The sequence below is a fragment of the Micropterus salmoides genome, unplaced genomic scaffold (assembly GCF_014851395.1).
Source record: "Micropterus salmoides isolate LMB-PRFRI ecotype aquatic unplaced genomic scaffold, ASM1485139v1 Ms_hic_scaffold_3341, whole genome shotgun sequence".
Classification (NCBI taxonomy): domain Eukaryota; kingdom Metazoa; phylum Chordata; class Actinopteri; order Centrarchiformes; family Centrarchidae; genus Micropterus; species Micropterus salmoides.
In genome coordinates this window covers 16,966-37,016 of record NW_024042642.1, presented here as the reverse complement: position 1 = coordinate 37,016, position 20,051 = coordinate 16,966, and the positions used below count along the sequence as shown (strand labels likewise).

The window sequence follows — 20,051 nt, the reverse complement described above, 5'->3', positions numbered from 1 at the left end:
TGTTTAGTCACAGTTTTAGTATTAGCTTCTGGGTCCTGGTCCCCCTCAGGTCCTGGTCCCCCTCAGGTCCCGGTCCCCCTCAGGTCCTGGTCACAGAGTAATTAATTCCTCCCTGCAGAAATACTTGTTGAAGTACACATTGTTATGAATACTCATGTACTTTTACAGTAGGATTTTAAATGCAGAAGTTGTACTTGTGCTGAGTATTATTACGTAGTATTACTGGTATTTAAACACATGATCTGAGTACTCTGTCCCCCATCATGATGATCCTGATACCCTAGGAGCTGAGACCAGCTGGTGAAAGTCCAGGTCCTGGTCTTTAAACTTTAAAGAGCTGGATGCAGACTCTCTGCTTGATGAACGGCTCCTGTGGCGGCTCAGATTGCACCGAGCGCGCTCAGATTGCACCGAGCGCGCTCAGATTGCACCTTCATTTTCTAAGCTGTCAGGCTGAGCAGATAAAGAGCTGAACTGTAGATCTGGACTTGAACTGACTGACCCGGGTCTCTGTCCTCAGGTTGGGTCTGCTGGGGAAGCTGAAGAGGACGGCGCTGTGGCTGCTGGTCGTCTACATCTCCGTCCCCGTCATCATCAAGCTGTGTCCGTCCATCCAGGCCAAACTCGTCTTCCTGAACTTCGGTGAGTGGAAACCGGACCTTCGTGTCCCCCTTCAGGACGAGGCCTCTGACCCTGCAGGGTCATCATCGGGTCAGAGTGTCAGCACCTGTTGGGGGGCGTCTCAGGTGTCTACCGGCTGCTTCTGTCCTCTCTGTCTCAGAGAGGGCGGGGCTTAGCGGCTCCTCTCTTCAGGCAGCTCAGCAGCTACAGGGCGCCCGCTCGCCGTGTGGGCGGAGTCAGATATACGTTGTGTCCGGTGTTGTGCTGACTTCTGCAGCCTGCTGAGACGTCAGCAGGTCTCGTCCGCTCCTCTCAGACGCCGCCGCGTAAATATTAAGTGTAAACGCTCATAGTACGTGTAGAGTACTCCGAGTGAATCCTGTAGGAGGAGAGTGCAGAACTCTGCGTAACACCGGTCAGTTTAGAAAGGAGGAGGAGCCTCCGTCACTAACGACCGGTCTGACCTTACAGTACATGTACTGCAACAGTACGTCCATTGTGTACTCTCCCTTACTAAAGAGTATCCGGCTGTTGTAGTACAGGTACTGTGAAATGTCCCCATAAATATTCACACATATATTTGAATATTTCAGTACGCGTATTTTCATGATGCATCAAAATCACTGATATTAATTCAGTTTGTAATATTTTCTTATTGATATGTTTAAATGTTGTTCACCACCTCATGATCCTGGTCCTGGTCCTGGTCCTGGTTACTGACGACACCCCCTGTCTGTAGCAGCAGTAGATCAGAGGAAACCCTGACCTCCGTCTCAGACGGGTCATGGAGGCGTCTGTCCCAGTCTGCTGTTCAGGGTCGGTGACAGGATGAGGATCATGTGGGGGAACCAGGACCCCATAGATCAGCTGACATGAGCTAACAGCTGATCAATAATAAATAAAAACAGTGTGTCCACCAGGGGGCGCTGATTCACCTGGAGAAGTCAGAGTCTGTGCTTCACTTTGAGTCTCTGAGGAGGAGATTATAAATCCTGCATCAGTCGACCTCTAATAAGTACTTTTATTTAAGTACTAGAAGTACAAATTTGAGGTACTTGTACTTAGGGCTGGGCAATAAAAACATTATAATTGTTATTATGAGGTGATTATCCTCATTTTAAATGAACAAATGGTCAATAAATGTTTGATTTAATTCAGTTGAATCACGAACGAATTTTAATTCTGTTGAGGGAAACAGAGTTTACTGAATGTGTTTATTTGACAGGGACGGCGCTCATTAATCAACAGTAAAATAACTGTAAATGAGCCAGAGTTAGCTCAACAGGCTAATTTTCATCTGTTGTCCCTGGCCAGTTCTTATGAGGGCAACCAAAAATAAAGATTTAAAATGACTTATTACAGTCCACAAGTAATAACAATATATACAGAATAGTAGTAAGACAAGTACAACACACAGCAATAAGTAACAAACAACCAGGCAAAACATAACGAGAGATGAGAGAGACCATCTGCAGTCTAATGTCTGTTACGTCTGATTATCAGTTAGCCACTTCTTAAGCTGACCAGTAAAAGAACGATAAGTATTTGCTTCTCTTATCAGCAATAGTAGTTTAGAGGCTGTTACAGAGAACGCTGACGGACTAAAAGCGCTTCTTCCAGTGGGAATGATACAGTCCCCTCTTGTGATACCTCTGGAAACATGAGCGCCTGCTCCCTGCATAACAAATCTCTTCAGTGGAGGCGGGGCAGTGCAATATCTTATGAACTAGACAGAGGTTACTATAATCGATCAAGTTTTCCAACTTAGAAGCCCATGGGTATTTAAGATTTGACGGGTGTGAAAACTATGAATCTAAAACTTTGATAGTATGTTTATAGAGACTTTGGCGTGGCTTCATTGTGGATTTGGTTGCCTGTGCCCTGCTTGTCAAACAATATGTAAAATGTGGGATAATCATGGCATTCATATATATCATAGCAGTTTTAACAAAGCTAAAGTTACTCAAATAAAATCTAACTCGTTTGCACACTTTTTACATGAGTTCTAAAAGAGAGATTCGAATCAGTTCAGACACCCAGATACTTGTATTCAGCCACAACTTGCAAATTTTGACCCAATATTATTACGTCTGGGTCTGGAGTGCTACATGTTCGCTTCGAAAAGAACATGCTCACATTTTATAAACATTTAACGTAAGACATGATCTGTCAAGCCATGTTGTGATATAGTTCATTGCACTGGTCCGTTTTGAAGCAGCTCGTACATAAATAACAGCATCATCAGCATATAACTGGATTTCTACATCGGGACAAACCAATGTTATTTATGTCGGAGGTCGCACCCATCTGGAGCAACCGTCTCAGAGGGAAGTACTTTATACTACATGGATTTAGCAGTAAAGATTTTCCCTGAACACGTTCTGCGTCAGAAAATATGAACAGAAAGAAACGAGTGAACATGAAGCTTCGTCAGTCAGACTGCTGCTGGTTAATACTTCCTGCTGTGCAGTACTGAGGAATAATACTACTAGTACTACTACTACAGGGGCATGGTACTGCTCCTACTGCAGTAATAACTTAAAACGAAGGTGTTGGTGTTGTGACGTCAGCGGGGTCAAAGGTCAGCCGGGATCTGAGAGAACAGGAAGTGGGCAGGGACAGCGGGTGATTGACAGCAGGAGATTAGATGTGTCATGTGACCTTTCTGTGACCTCTGACCCCCCCCAGTGAGGATGCCGTACTTCATCGACCTGCAGAGACCTCTGGACCAGGGACTGAACCACACACACAACTTCTACCTGGAGTCTGAGCCGGGCCTGAGGATCGGAGTCTGGTAACTACATGTACAAATACACTTTGGGCGATTCACTGATCCAAAATAAAGAGTGCTAAATCGCATGTGTATTCTAAAATATTGCACGTGTCCTTTTAGTTCCTGTTATGGGTGATTTACTAAGAATTATTGCGTAGATGACAACAGGAGCAAACACAACGGAGGTGGCGGTATTTAAACGAGGGTTTTGAGGGGAAGCAGCGTGAAAACCTTGGTTTGTTTCGTTCAGTGGAAATCGTCTGTACCTGCCCGTCCTGCCTGAGACTGCACTAAGTATTTGGGACAGCACCCTGAAAAGCTGCTTTGGGAAACCCCGGCAGAAACAGATGCAGTACGCTGGAACGAACCCGACGGCAGGAAATGCCAGCGGATCGAGCTTCATCCAGCCAGAGGGAACGACCGTCCGCTCCGTGACCTCCTGTCCCTGCCCCGTGCGCCTCAACGCCCCATTCCCTCTCCGACGTGTACTACGGGTTGTGTTGCTGTGACGACCGGCGCCCTGTGAACAGCTGGTGATCCTTCCCTCTGGCTGGATGGATTTTATGTGTGATGCAGTACTGCAGCTCGCCGCAGCGCCACGCAACTTTCTAAAGTCTTCCATCTCACGGAGAAAAGTCGTCAGGTGGAAACTCTGCTTTATTGGCGTGAATGTTAATACAACAGTATCGCCAAAGCTGAAGGGCAAAAAAACAAATTCTATTCATATAGTTCATCAAATAAATAAAATAATTGTATTTGTATATTTTGGATAAAGAATAATATTATCTAATATTATATTCCATCACGGCCGTGTCTCCTTCTCGCATCAATAACAGCAGCACTTGGCACCTTCCTGTCTAACGTATGAAACACAGAGGCTGTTGCGCTCAGGTGAAACTGCCTTTAGGTAGATCCCGTCGGTGAAGTAAATAAATATATTTGCATGTTACGCCCCAAACTGCAGACTCATTAAGGCAAAAGTAGTAAATGAACAACAGGTGCTATCTTGACCTTCTGACAGACGTCACTGCTGCACGCCGTCAGTGGATCAGCTGAAGTTTGCACACGTTTTCACTCCGGCAGAGCTTTAGTGAATCTGACCCTAAATCTACTCTGAAGTACTGTAGTTTTCTCTGCTCCCCCATCTGTCATTATTAATATGTACTCTAATCCACTGCCTGAAGGGGGAGGAAGTACTCAGGTAGAAGATCAAACTGCAGTAAAAGTACTCTGAATACACTCTGTAAGACACGTTTCACTTTATTGTCTTTCATCCTCAGAGTACATGTAACAGTAGAGGGAGTACTAAAGTGTGTAAATGTACTCATAGTGTATATATTTACTCGTTAGCAGTATCTGGGGTATGTAACAGTAGAGGGAGTACTAAAGTGTGTAAATGTACTCATAGTGTATATATTTACTCATTAGCAGTATCTGGGGTATGTAACAGTAGAGGGAGTACTAAAGTGTGTAAATGTACTCATAGTGTATATATTTACTCGTTAGCAGTATCTGAGGTATGTAACAGTAGAGGGAGTACTAAAGTGTGTAAATGTACTCATAGTGTATATATTTACTCGTTAGCAGTATCTGGGGTATGTAACAGTAGAGGGAGTACTAAAGTGTGTAAATGTACTCATAATGTATATATTTACTCGTTAGCAGTATCTGAGGTATGTAATAGAGGGAGTACTAAAGTGTGTAAATGTACTCATAGTGTATATATTTACTCGTTAGCAGTATCTGGGGTATGTAACAGTAGAGGGAGTACTAAAGTGTGTACATGTACTCATAATGTATATATTTACTCGTTAGCAGTATCTGAGGTATGTAACAGTAGAGGGAGTACTAAAGTGTGTACATGTACACATAATGTATATATTTACTCGTTAGCAGTATCTGGAGTATGTAACAGTAGAGGGAGTACTACAATGTGTACATGTACTCATAATGTATATATTTACTCGTTAGCAGTATCTGGGGTATGTAACAGTAGAGGGAGTACTAAAGTGTGTACATGTACTCATAATGTATATATTTACTCGTTAGCAGTATCTGAGGTATGTAACAGTAGAGGGAGTACTACAGTGTGTACATGTACTCATAATGTATATATTTACTCGTTAGCAGTATCTGGGGTATGTAACAGTAGAGGGAGTACTAAAGTGTGTACATGTACTCATAATGTATATATTTACTCGTTAGCAGTATCTGGGGTATGTAACAGTAGAGGGAGTACTAAAGTGTGTACATGTACTCATAATGTATATATTTACTCATTAGCAGTATCTGAGGTATGTAACAGTAGAGGGAGTACTAAAGTGTGTAAATGTACTCATAATGTATATATTTACTCGTTAGCAGTATCTGAGGTATGTAACAGTAGAGGGAGTACTAAAGTGTGTACATGTACTCATAATGTATATATTTACTCGTTAGCAGTATCTGGGGTATGTAACAGTAGAGGGAGTACTAAAGTGTGTACATGTACTCATAATGTATATATTTACTCGTTAGCAGTATCTGGGGTATGTAACAGTAGAGGGAGTACTACAGTGTGTAAATGTACTCATAATGTATATATTTACTCGTTAGCAGTATCTGGGGTATGTAACAGTAGAGGGAGTACTAAAGTGTGTAAATGTACTCATAATGTATATATTTACTCGTTAGCAGTATCTGGGTATGTAACAGTAGAGGGAGTACTAAAGTGTGTACATGTACTCATAATGTATATATTTACTCATTAGCAGTATCTGGAGTATGTAACAGTAGAGGGAGTACTAAAGTGTGTACATGTACTCATAATGTATATATTTACTCGTTAGCAGTATCTGAGGTATGTAACAGTAGAGGGAGTACTAAAGTGTGTAAATGTACTCATAATGTATATATTTACTCGTTAGCAGTATCTGGGGTATGTAACAGTAGAGGGAGTACTAAAGTGTGTACATGTACTCATAATGTATATATTTACTCGTTAGCAGTATCTGGGGTATGTAACAGTAGAGGGAGTACTAAAGTGTGTACATGTACTCATAATGTATATTTACTCGTTAGCAGTATCTGAGGTATTTAACAGTAGAGGGAGTACTAAAGTGTGTACATGTACTCATAATGTATATATTTACTCGTTAGCAGTATCTGAGGTATGTAACAGTAGAGGGAGTACTAAAGTGTGTACATGTACTCATAATGTATATATTTACTCGTTAGCAGTATCTGAGGTATGTAACAGTAGAGGGAGTACTAAAGTGTGTACATGTACTCATAATGTATATTTACTCGTTAGCAGTATCTGAGGTATGTAACAGTAGAGGGAGTACTAAAGTGTGTACATGTACTCATAATGTATATATTTACTCGTTAGCAGTATCTGGGGTATGTAACAGTAGAGGGAGTACTAAGTGTGTACATGTACTCATAATGTATATTTACTCGTTAGCAGTATCTGGGGTATGTAACCTGCTCCTGACGCACAGTGAGCCAGGTGCATCATGGGTAATGTGTGTGTTCCAGGCACACGGTTCCTGCTCAGATGTGGAGAGAAGCTCAGGGGAAACAAGGAGACTGGTACGACGCCACGCTTAGCTCCGCCCACAAGGTCATCCTCTATCTCCATGGAAACGCAGGGACTAGGTGACCTCACACACACACCTGTCAGTCATCCTGTGACCTTTGACCTCTGTGTGCGGCGTCCTGTCAATGTGTCTGACCTTTGACGTCCTGTTTCTCTGCAGAGGAGGAGACCACAGAGTCCAGCTGTACAAGGTCAGCACACACACTAACACCTACATGTACTTGTACTTTACCTGAGTACTTGTGTTTTCTGCTCCTGTACGTTAGGACCAACAGTAAAAGTACTCAGAGAAAAACACATCTTCCTACGTGTTTCCTTACCGTTGATCTCCTGGTCTCTGGAGGGTTTTATTAAATAACTCTGTGTAAGATAACGACTTAAAAATATATAAATGAGAGAAATATTTCATTTAAGTTAGAAAGCAGAATGAGCAGTTATTGTTCCAGCTGTCAGTGTGTCAGAGATTCAGGTTTTACCTGACAACTGGTCCCAGAGAAGAATCCTGGTGAACTCGGAGTCAGAGTGAACTCTTTGGTGAACGTGCAGCTCAGCGCAGAGACCAGCAGGGGGCAGCAGACGCTAATATGCTTCACTGCTGACAGTGTCACACACAACTGTAAATAATAATAATAAAACACAAACAAACAACAAATATACACAATAAACTGTAAAATAATAAAATACAATAATAAACAACAAAATATAAACAATAAACTGTAAAATAATAAAATATAAATAATAAACAACAAAATAAAATAATAAACAACAAAATATAAATAATAAACAACAAAATATAAATAATAAACAACAAAATATAAACAAACTGTAAAATAATAAAATATAAATAATAAACAACAAAATATAAATAATAAACAACAAAATAAAACAAACTGTAAAATAATAAAATAAATAATAAACAACAAAATATAAACAATAAACTGTAAAAATAATAAAAAACACAAACAAACAACAAAATATACACAATAAACTGTAAAATAAAATATAAATAATAAACCACAAAATATAAACAATAAACTGTAAATAATAATAATAAAACAAACAAACAACAAAATATACACAATAAACTGTAAAATAATAAATATAAATAATAAACAACAAAATATAAACAATAAACTGTAAAATAACAATAAAATATAAATAATAAAATATAAATATAATATATGATGTAGCGTGACTGGGCTGCATGTTTTTCATGACGAGCTGCTGACAGGCTGAATGTGTAAATATGAAATGGGAGACTTTTCATTCATGTCCCACCTGTCTGTCTGTCTCTGTCCCACCTGTCTGTCTGTCTCTGTCCCACCTGTCTGTCTGTCTCAACTGTCTCTCTGTCTCACCTGTCCTCTGTCCCACCTGTCTGTCCAACCTGTCATCTGTCCCACCTGTCCTCTGTCTCGTTTGTCTCTCTGTCCCACCTGTCCTCTGTCTCTCTGTCTCACCTATCTGTCTCTCTGTCTCACCTGTCCTCTGTCTCACCTGTCTGTCTCTCTGTCTCACCTATCTGTCTCTCTGTCTCACCTCTCCTGTCTCACCTGTCTGTCTCTCTGCCTCACCTATCTGTCTCACTGGTCCTCTGTCCCACCTGTCTCTCTGTCTCACTGTCTGTCTCTCTGTCTCCCCTGTCTGTCTCTCTGTCCCACCTGTCTCTCTGTCTCACCTGTCCTCTGTCCCACCTGTCTCTCTGTCTCACTGTCTGTCTCTCTGTCTCACCTGTCTCTCTGTCTCTGTCTCACCTGTCTGTCTCTGTCTCACCTGTCTGTCTCTCTGTCCCACCTGTCCTTTGTCTCACCTGTCCCTCTTTGTCTCATCTATCTGTCTCTGTCCCACCTGTCCTCTGTCTCGTCTGTCTCTGTCTCACCTGTCTCTCTGTCTCACCTGTCCTGTCTCCCCTGTCTCCCCTGTCTGTCTCTCTGTCTCACCTGTCCTCTGCCTGTCTTCCTTCAGGTCCTCAGCTCGTTGGGACACCATGTGGTCACGTTTGATTACAGAGGTGAGAAACATTCACACGTTCACCTGCAGAGCTGCTGTCAGCTGACCGACTCACCTGAGTGAGTGTGTGTGTGTTCAGGCTGGGGCGACTCAGAGGGCTCTCCATCAGAGGTGGGGATGACATCAGACGCTCTCTTCATCTACGATTGGCTGAAACGGCGGCTGGACGCCAAAACGCCGCTTTACATCTGGGGACACTCTCTGGGGACGGGGTAACACACACACACACACAAGTACACACAGATACACACACACTCAGTCCAGTTGTACTTAAATCTTTGTGTTTCCAGAGTCGCCACCAACCTGGTCAGACGGCTGTGTGACAGAGGTTAGACACACACACCTGGGTTCAGAATCAGCTGATCGATGATCACTCAGTAATCAGTAATCGGTTCAGAGCCCGCAGGTGATCACTAACACCTGTGTGATGTCACTTCCAGGAAGTCCTCCCGACGCTCTGATCTTAGAGTCTCCGTTCACCAACATCAGGGAGGAGGCGCGGAGCCACCCCTTCGCCATGGTAACGCCCAGCTGACAGGTCACAGCGGTGTGTGTGTGTATGTTGTACTCAGTGTGTCTGTGTGCGTTTCAGGTGTACAGGTACCTGCCCGGCTTCGATTGGTTCTTCCTGGACGCCATAACAGCCAACAACATCCGCTTCGCCAGCGATGAGAAGTACGTAACCTCTGACCTGACCTTTGACCTTTAGTGATGAGAACTGTTGAACCTCAGAACGCTCACTGACCTTTGACCTTTAGTGATGAGAGCTGTTGAACCTCAGAACGCTCACTGACCTTTGACCTTTAGTGATGAGAACTGTTGAACCTCAGAACGCTCACTGACCTTTGACCTTTAGTGATGAGAGCTGTTGAACCTCAGAACACTCACTGACCTTTGACCTTTAGTGATGAGAACTGTTGAACCTCAGAACGCTCACTGACCTTTGACCTTTAGTGATGAGAGCTGTTGAACCTCAGAACACTCACTGACCTTTGACCTTTAGTGATGAGAACTGTTGAACCTCAGAACGCTCACTGACCTTTGACCTTTAGTGATGAGAGCTGTTGAACCTCAGAACACATATTGACCTTTGACCTTTAGTGATGAGAGCTGTTGAACCTCAGAACACTCACTGACCTTTGACCTTTAGTGATGAGAGCTGTTGAACCTCAGAACGCTCACTGACCTTTGACCTTTAGTGATGTAGAGCTGCGGAACCTCAGAACGCTCACTGACCTTTGACCTTTAGTGATGTAGAGCTGCGGAACCTCAGAACGCTCACTGACCTTTGACCTTTAGTGATGTAGAGCTGTTGAACCTCAGAACGCTCACTGACCTTTGACCTTTAGTGATGAGAGCTGTTGAACCTCAGAACACTCACTGACCTTTGACCTTTAGTGATGTAGAGCTGTTGAACCTCAGAACCTTAAGGATCCTTTAGTGAAACGCTCACTGACCTTTGACCTTTAGTGATGAGAGCTGTTGAACCTCAGAACGCTCACTGACCTTTGACCTTTAGTGATGAGAGCTGCGGAACCTCAGAACGCTCACTAACCTTTGACCTTTAGTGATGAGAGCTGTTGAACCTCAGAACACTCACTGACCTTTGACCTTTAGTGATGTAGAGCTGTTGAACCTCAGAACCTTAAGGATCCTTTAGTGAAACGCTCACTGACCTTTGACCTTTAGTGATGAGAGCTGTTGAACCTCAGAACGCTCACTGACCTTTGACCTTTAGTGATGAGAGCTGCGGAACCTCAGAACCTTAAAGATCTTTTAGTGGAACGCTCACTGACCTTTAGTGATGTAGAACTGCGGAACCTCAGAACACTCACTGACCTTTGACCTTTAGTGATGAGAGCTGTTGAACCTCAGAACGCTCACTAACCTTTGACCTTTAGTGATGAGAGCTGTTGAACCTCAGAACGCTCCTTGACCTTTGACCTTTAGTGATGAGAGCTGTTGAACCTCAGAACGCTCACTAACCTTTGACCTTTAGTGATGAGAGCTGTTGAACCTCAGAACGCTCACTGACCTTTGACCTTTAGTGATGAGAGCTGTTGAACCTCAGAACGCTCACTAACCTTTGACCTTTAGTGATGAGAGCTGTTGAACCTCAGAACGCTCCTTGACCTTTGACCTTTAGTGATGAGAGCTGTTGAACCTCAGAACGCTCACTGACCTTTGACCTTTAGTGATGAGAGCTGTTGAACCTCAGAACGCTCACTGACCTTTGACCTTTAGTGATGAGAGCTGTTGAACCTCAGAACGCTCACTAACCTTTGACCTTTAGTGATGAGAGCTGTTGAACCTCAGAACGCTCCTTGACCTTTGACCTTTAGTGATGAGAGCTGTTGAACCTCAGAACGCTCACTAACCTTTGACCTTTAGTGATGAGAGCTGTTGAACCTCAGAACACTCACTGACCTTTGACCTTTAGTGATGTAGAGCTGTTGAACCTCAGAACCTTAAGGATCCTTTAGTGAAACGCTCACTGACCTTTGACCTTTAGTGATGAGAGCTGTTGAACCTCAGAACGCTCACTGACCTTTGACCTTTAGTGATGAGAGCTGCGGAACCTCAGAACCTTAAAGATCTTTTAGTGGAACGCTCACTGACCTTTAGTGATGTAGAACTGCGGAACCTCAGAACACTCACTGACCTTTGACCTTTAGTGATGAGAGCTGTTGAACCTCAGAACGCTCACTAACCTTTGACCTTTAGTGATGAGAGCTGTTGAACCTCAGAACGCTCCTTGACCTTTGACAGTAACGCAGTAATGTGTACCTGTCTGCAGCGTGAATCACATCTCCTGTCCTGTGCTGATCCTCCACGCCGAGGACGACAGCGTGGTTCCTTTCCACCTGGGCAAGAAGGTAAGAGACCGGTTCAGTTAATAAATACTGTGAACGCAGTACTTTATACAGTAATGAAATACTGTGACCTCAGTATTCTCGAGTTATTAAACAAATTAGACTTTTACGAGACCGCAATACTTTTTTATAGTAATTAAATACAGAAATTAGACTTTAACCCCACCCTCCTCCTGCAGCTCTACAACATGGCCTCCCAGTCTAAGAGCCTCAGCGGTCACAAGGTCCAGTTCGTCCCTTTCTCCTCCTCTCTGGCCTACAAGCACAAGTTCATCTACAGGAGCCCGGAGCTGCCAAACATCCTCAGGTACCTGCTGTACTTCAGTGTTTAGAACAGCTGGTTCTGGTTCTGACGTTCCACCTGCTCTGTGTGCAGTGATTTCCTCGGCACAGCTCACCAACCGATGGAGGATTAAGGCTGAAGACGGTTTCCCGGTCGGACCGAACATTCTCGCATGAACACATCATTCCTTTGTCTTTCTGCGTCACACCAACACGGGGTTACCATGGAGACTGGTGACTTTTATCACTGTGGCGTGACGAGGAAGACGCCGATCAGAGACGTGAAGACGCCTCTGGTTTGATCCTGCACTGAGCTCCATTCTTGACCATCTGTGTCATTTTCTTTTACTTCTGACTTGTTTTGAAATGACTTCTCAGTTTGAAGGCCTGTTATGACTTGAATTATGAATTAAAGATTTCTTGTTTTAAGTTGTTTTGTTCGGTCTACTTACTGTTGGGCAGCAGAAGCACAAAGACTGTGTCTAAGATGAGTTTATAAAAACTACATGACGCCAGCCGTGATGTTGGTGTCAGTAACGTCCTCAGACATCCAGCTGTCCTGTTGTGACGTTAGCTTTAGCAGCAGGAGAGCTGAGAGCGAGACAGAAACCCCAGCAAAGCTAAATGTTTTGGTTCTGACCCGGTACTTGGCTGCAGGTACGGGAGGTGACTGTGGGATCTTCAGGGAGGAGGGTTGGACTCCCCAGATCTCGCCGGCCTCCTGGGAGATTCTTCAGCTGGAGAACTTTCCGGAGGCGGCCGTGTTGCGGATCACCATCTTGGTCCGCTCTGTGTGGTTCAGGAAACAGGAGGATCTACCTGAGCGCTGCTCCTGTGCTCCAAGACATCGTCTGTAATGGCAGCTACCCCACTGAGGCCTTCACACGTCTCGTCCGCTCGCCTCTGAAATTTTAGTTTAAGAGAGAGAGTGAGTGCTGTCAGGTGTAACTGGTATGTAGAACTGTGTATCATCCGCGTAACAATAATACAAAATATTGTACTTCTCAAAAATAGTACCAAGAGGAAGCATGTAAAGAGAAAATAAGAGGGGGCCTAAAATCGAGCAGCAGGAGATGATGAACAATTTCCCATTCTGACAGTAAACATGCTTTCTCTCAGGTAGGATGTAAACCAAAGACAACTTTTTCTAAAATCTTGGAAATTGTTGTGAGTCAGGACAGAACGGACCCAAACGCAACGCTCAGGATTTATTAAGGGACAAGGCGAGGGCGAGGAGGTGAGGAGAGGTGGACGCCGGGGAACGCGGGCACGGAGAACCAAGGAGCAGGTGGGGCAGAGGAGGCTGAGGCGAGCAGAGGACCGAGGAGGAGAGGAGGCCCGGGAGAACTGACCTGAGGAAAGGCAGAAGGGGTGTGGTGGCAGGCTGACTGGCGAGGAGCGAGGGGCGAGGGGGAGCCAGGAGGACGCCAGACAGGGTAAGACTGGCAAACTGAGAACAGGGAAATAGAGATTCTACAGAATTCTCTGGGGCTTGAGTAGAGCAGTAGCACCAGGTCAGGAGCAACGACGATCAAGCGGAGATTGTGTGGAGAACCGTGGTTGAAATACTAACAGGGGTGGAATGATGGCTGGCAGGTGTGGCGGGCGGAGGAGGCTGCCGATGAGGTGCAGGTGTGGACCGTCAGCCGGGCTCAGGAGCAGAGAGAGGGAGAGAGAGAACAAGCAGGGGTGAGGAGGAGACACAGAGAGACAGGCAACAGAATGATAACTAAACAGGACACTCCGTCAGCCGGGCTGCCACCACAACAGGAGATAAATGGTAGCATGGAGATGGGCCTATAGCTGCTGTGATCACTGGAGTCAAGGCTGCTTTAAAAGGGGTTGCATGTTTAAAACTGGAGGGGACAAGGTCATTGGTTGAGGAACTGTTAATTATCGCCAGAATAAGAGGGCATCCTACACAATATACACACAGAGGTACAGACAGTAAAGGTGATGTTGCTATAGACTAAATGAAAAATGGTACAGATATTTATAGTAGTGTCAATGGTAACAGCCGTAATGTTAATGATTATAATAACAATAATAACAATAGGACTAGTAACAATAGTCGTTGCAGCAGAGGGTGTCGAGCAGGAACACGGGGGCAGCAGGTGACCCGCAACCACAGATCCAGACTCCACAGCTCCAGAGCCAGAAACACCTGCAGGAAGTGATAGGAGGAGAGAGGAGAGGGACGAGAAAGCACAAGACTACCAGAAAGGGGAGAAGTTGTGTTAGTAACATGCAATAATGGGATGAGGTTGCATACAGAGGGAGAGAAAGTAGAGGAGAGAGGAGCTCAGTGCATCATGGGAAATCCCCCGGCAGTCTAGGCCTATAGCAGCATAACTAAGGGATGGTTCAGGACTCACCTGAGCCAGCCCTAACTATAAGCTTTATCAAAGAGGAAAGTCTTAAGCCTACTCTTAAATGTGGAGATGGTGTCTGCCTCCTGAACCCAAACTGGAACCTGGTTCCACAGGAGAGGAGCTTGATAGCTGAACGCTCTGGCTCCTAGTCTACTTTTGGAGACTCTAGGAACCACAAGTAACCCTGCATTCTGGGAGCGCAGTGCTCTGGTGGGGTAGTAAGATACTATGAGCTCTTTAAGATAAGATGGTGCCTGACCATTAAGAGCTTTGTAGGTAAGAAGAATGATTTTAAATTCTATTCTGGATTTTACTGGAAGCCAATGCAAGAAGCTAAAACAGGAGAAATATGATCTTTTTCCTGGTTCCTGTCAGAACACGTGCTGCAGCATTCTGGATCAGCTGAAGAGTCTTAATGGACTTTTTCGAGCAGCCTGATAATAAGGAATTGCAGTAATCCAGCCTAGAAGTAACAAATGCATGGACTAGTTTTTCTGCATCATTTTTAGACAGGATGTTCCTGATTTTCGCAATATTACGTAGGTGAAAAAAGGCGGTCCTTGAAATTTGCTTAATGTGAGACTTAAACGACATGTACTGATCAAAGATAACTCCAAGATTCCTCACAGTGGTGCTGGAGGCCAGGGCGATGCCATCCAGGGAAACTATATCTTTAGATAATGCGTCACGGAGGTGCTTGGGCCCCAGAGCAATAACTTCAGTTTTATCTGAGTTTAACATTAGAAAATTACAGGTCATCCAGGTTTTAACATCCTGAAGGCACATTTGAAGTTTAGCTAACTGATGAGTTTCATCTGGTTGATCGATAGATATAACTGAGTATCATCTGCATAACAATGAAAGCTTATGGAATGTTTCCTGATAATATTGCCTAAAGGAAGCATATATAAAGTGAAGAGGATTGGTCCGAGGACAGATCCTTGAGGAACTCCATGAGTAACTTTGGCATGCATGGAGGACTCATCGTTAACATGTACAAACTGAAATCGATCTGATAAATAGGACTTAAACCAGCTTAGAGCGGTTCCTTTAATGCCAATGAAATATTCCAGTCTCTGCAATAGGATCTGATGGTCAATGGTATCAAATGCAGCACTAAGATCTAATAAAACCAGTACAGAGACAAGTCCTTTGTCTGATGCAATAAGGAGGTCGTTAGTAATTTTCACCAGTGCTGTCTCTGTGCTATGATGAGCTCTAAATCCTGACTGAAAATCCTCAAATAAACTATTGCTCTGTAGAAAGTCACACAGCTGTTTAGCAACTGCTTTCTCCAGAACCTTAGAGAGAAATGGAAGGTTAGATATAGGTCTATAGTTGGCTAAAACATCCGGATCAAGTTTGGGCTTTTTCAAAGAGGTTTAATTACAGCTACTTTAAAGTACTGTGGTACATAGCCTGTTGATAGAGATAGATTGATCACATCTAGCATAGAAGTGCTGACTAAGGGTAAAACATCTTTAAGCAACCTAGTCGGGATGGGGTCTAAGAGGCAGGTTGATGGTTTAGATGAAGAAATTATTGAAGTTAGTTGGTAAAGATTGAGGGAAGCAAAACAGTCTAAACATATATCTGGTTCTACAGCTGTTTCTAAGGTTCCTGAGTTAGAGATAAGTTGGTGCCAGTTGAGGGCAGGTCTTGGTGAATTTTGTCTCTAATAGCTAGAATTTTATCATTAAAGAAGCTCATGAAATCGTAACTACTGAGAGCTATGGGAATACTTGGCTCAATAGAGCTGTGACTCTCTGTCAGCCTGGCTACAGTGCTGAAAAGAAACCTGGGGTTGTTCCTATTTTCCTCTATTAATGACGAGTAGTACGCTGCTCTGGCATTACGGAGGGCCTTCCTATAAGTTTTAAGACTATCTTGCCAAATTAAACGAGAATTTTCCAGTTTGGTGGAACGCCAATTCCTCTCAAGTTTCCGCGATATTTGCTTTAATTTGCGAGTTTCAGTATTATACCATGGAGCTAACCGTCTTTGTTTTAGTATTTTTTTTTAGAGGGGCTACAGAGTCGAGTGTCATTCGCAGCGAGCCTGCAGCACTATCAACAAGATGATCGATTTGGGAGGGACTGAAATTAGCATAGGAGTCCTCCGTTACTTTGTGACTAGATAATGTATTTAGAGCTGATGGAATCGCATCCTTAAATTTAGCTACAGCACTATCAGACAGACATCTTGTATAGAAATTTTTGCCCAATGGCGAGTAGTTCAGCAATACAAACTCAAAAGTTATAAACAGTGGTCGGATAAGAGGGATTCTGTGGGAACACCACTAAATGTTCAATTTCAATACCATATACCAAACAAGGTCGAGGGTGTGGTTAAAACAGTGAGTCGGTTCATGAACACTCTGAGAGAAGCCGATGGAATCTAACAGAGAGATAAACGCAGTACTGAAGCTGTCATTCTCAACATCCACGTGAATATTAAAATCCCCTACAATAATAACTTTGTCCGTTTTAAGGACTAAAGTTGACAAAAACTCTGCAAATTCAGATAAGAATTCAGAATACGGGCCAGGTGCTCGGTACACTATAACAAAAGAATTGGTTGCAGTGATTTCCAACTTGGGTGCGAAAGACTAAGAACAAGACTTTCAAATGAGTTATAGTTTAGTTTAGGTTTAGAGCTGATTAGTAGGCTAGAGTCGAAGATAGCTGCAACTCCACCTCCTCGGCCTGTGCCTCGAGGAATGTGAGTATTAATATGACTGGGAGGGGTGGATTCATTTAGGCTAACATATTCTCCATCACCCAGCCAGGTTTCAGTAAGACCAAATAAATCAATATCATAATCTGATATTAGTTCATTTACTAGTACACCTTTAGAAGAGAGAGATCTGATGTTTAAGAGTCCACATTTAACTCTCCTATTCGTTTGCACTATTGCTCTTGTGGTTTTAATGTTTATGAGGTTTTTATGCACAGCTCCTCTTCTGTTTACCTTTGATTTAAATAATTTCGATGGTCGGGGGGCAGACACCGTCACTATAGGATTTTCACTAAGTAACTCCTGAAATGGAGGAGCAGAGAAGTGTGTTAGACTGCGACTCACCCCTAACCCAACATTAATCTTAGTGACCTCCGATTGGCGTAACCGGGAGTCATTACCGCCGACGTGAATAACAATCTTACTGTATTTACGTTTATCCTTAGCCAGCAGTTTCAAATAAGACTCACTGTCGCCCGCTCTGGCCCCAGGGATGCACTTAACTATGGCCGCTGGCTTCGCTAAATTCACGTTTCTCAAAATGGAGCTGCCAATGATCAGAGTTGGTTTCTCAGCGGGTGTGTCGCTGAGTGGGGAAAATCTGTTAGAAACCTTAACAGGTTGATGATGCCCCGTGGACTTTGAATGCTTACGACTATTCCTCCTTCGGACAGTCACCCAGCCCCCCCTTCCTGGCTGCACAGGAGATGCCGGGGGACGGCTCCCAGAGGCTAACTCAGGCCATTCTGGTTAGTAAAATAGAATAAAATAAAAGGGATGAAATAAAGTCAAATAAGATCGTGAAAAGCTCTCCTATAAAAGTATGTTTTAAGAAGGGACTTAAAAGAGTTCACTGACTCAGCCGACCTGATTTCCTCGGGCAGGCTGTTCCAGAGCCTCGGGGCCCTGACAGCAAACGCTCTGTCCCCTTTAGTTTTCAGTCGAGACTCTGGAACAGACAACAGACCTCTGCCAGAGGATCTCAAGGTACGTGCTGGTGCGTATGGGACTAAAAGTTCAGAAATATAACAAGGCGAGAGGCCATGAAGAGCTTTAAAAGTGATCAATAGAATTTTAAAGTCAATTCTAAAACATACTGGGAGCCAGTGTAATGAAGCTAAAATAGGAGTAATGTGGTCATATTTCTTTGTTCTGGTTAAAAGCCTGGCAGCTGAGTTCTGGACAGTCTGGAGTCGATCAATAGATTTTTGGGTTAAACAGGTGAAAAGGCTGTTGCAATAATCCAGGCGTGATGAGATGAGCTAAACTAAGCTAAAGTCGCTAACGGCTAAGCTAAAGTACTGTAGCGTCAGCTACCAAAACTTTAGAACAACTATGAGATTGAACAGCAGTCACTAAAAGATGGAAAGAACTGTGAGTGCTTTGGCAAAATTACTGTAAAGAATAAGTGTTTAGCGAACAGTTGGCCGCTGTAATCTAACAAATGTAACTTTTATTTAGCGAGAGCAGCACAACACGGTACCAACACACAAGCACCGGAAACAGAAATGAGTCGACACACTTACCGCAGTACGTCAGCAACGCCAAGGGATCAGTAGTACTTTGAACAGTATATTAGCTTTATGGGCATTATTGTTAAGTCAGTCAGCATAATATTGTACCTTAGCTGACTTAACAGCACTTTGGTAATGTTTTAAGCAGTTTCTTAGGATTTGACCTGGAGTTTGTCTTTTTTCCATTTGCGCTCTGCCCTTCTGCAATCACGTCTAAAAGCCCGAGTGGAATCATTGAGCCATGAGGTACCAACAATGTTTGCCTTGTTTTTTTTTGTTTTAATTGAGCTACACATTCCAGTGTGCCAGAGCAGGATGAGGTAAAGAGAGTGACTAGTTCCTCAGTGTTGTGTTCGAAGATACGGCATCTGAGATCTGAGGTAAATAAGTGTGCACGAAGATGTTGGAGAAGCGTGCGGCTGTGTCTGGGTTAATAGATCGGCCGAGGGAATGAGGCTGGATAGGGGTGGGAAGGGGACATGGTAAAGTGGAATTGAACATAACCACGAGATGGTCAGAGACACCAGTAGCAGTAATTTCAACGTTGGAGACAGAAAAACGGCATGATAATACAAGATCAAGTGAATGACCCTTCTGATGAGTTGGACCTGATACAGACTGTGTTCGACCGAAAGAATCAGCGAGAAGTAAAAACTCGGTTTCGATGCAACAGATATGAATACTGAAATCCCCTATGATGAGCAGTTTGTCAGAGCGGGAAGCCATAAATGTCAAGAGATCAGAAAACTCTTTAATGAAGTTACTGTTAGTTTTAGGAGGCCTATACACCAGTGCGCATAGGATTGGGGCAGGGATGTTAATATTTAAAATTTGCACCTCAAAGGTGGAGTATACAGTTTTTAAAACAGTAGCTAAGCCTCCTCCTCGACCGATGGTCCTTGGGGAGTTTAGAAAGCTACACTGGGGAGGACAGAGATCACCGACATTTAGCCAGGTCTCTGTTACAAATAAAAATCCAAATGATGAGATGTAAAATAATTATTTACAATAAAGGTCTTATTTGATAGAGAACGAGCGTTTAATAAGGCAAATCTGTCGTGTCACCACAATATTTCAGTGGAAGGAGGTTTTTGACATTTACTCCTGCTTGCTTTAGCAGGGAGAGAGCGAGGTGACCAATAGATGGGAATATGGTGTCTGATAGAGATGTCTATGGAAGGTGATATTGCCTCCAGAGATTGTGGACCTGACACTGAAGCTAGAGTAGAGGTTTTGTTCTGGATCATGATTAAAGTATTAATGTTTGCAGTGTTAGCGTGCACAGATTTA

General features: G+C 43.6%; 1 protein-coding gene across 1 annotated transcript in view; it reads left to right on the top strand.

Moving 5' to 3' along the window:
- LOC119884289 (lysophosphatidylserine lipase ABHD12-like) overlaps positions 1–12,568 on the top strand; it is a 28,089-nt gene extending 15,521 nt beyond the window's left edge. The window contains exons 4-15 of the mRNA XM_038694751.1: positions 521–642; positions 3,310–3,415; positions 6,914–7,033; positions 7,135–7,165; positions 8,940–8,985; positions 9,064–9,196; positions 9,275–9,312; positions 9,425–9,504; positions 9,577–9,659; positions 11,782–11,860; positions 12,037–12,164; positions 12,234–12,568. Of these exons, the coding sequence (XP_038550679.1) occupies positions 521–642; positions 3,310–3,415; positions 6,914–7,033; positions 7,135–7,165; positions 8,940–8,985; positions 9,064–9,196; positions 9,275–9,312; positions 9,425–9,504; positions 9,577–9,659; positions 11,782–11,860; positions 12,037–12,164; positions 12,234–12,273 (1,006 nt within the window). The 3' untranslated portion in view covers positions 12,274–12,568. The remainder of the gene's footprint in view (positions 1–520; positions 643–3,309; positions 3,416–6,913; positions 7,034–7,134; positions 7,166–8,939; positions 8,986–9,063; positions 9,197–9,274; positions 9,313–9,424; positions 9,505–9,576; positions 9,660–11,781; positions 11,861–12,036; positions 12,165–12,233) is intronic.
- The last annotated feature ends 7,483 nt before the right edge of the window (positions 12,569–20,051 follow it).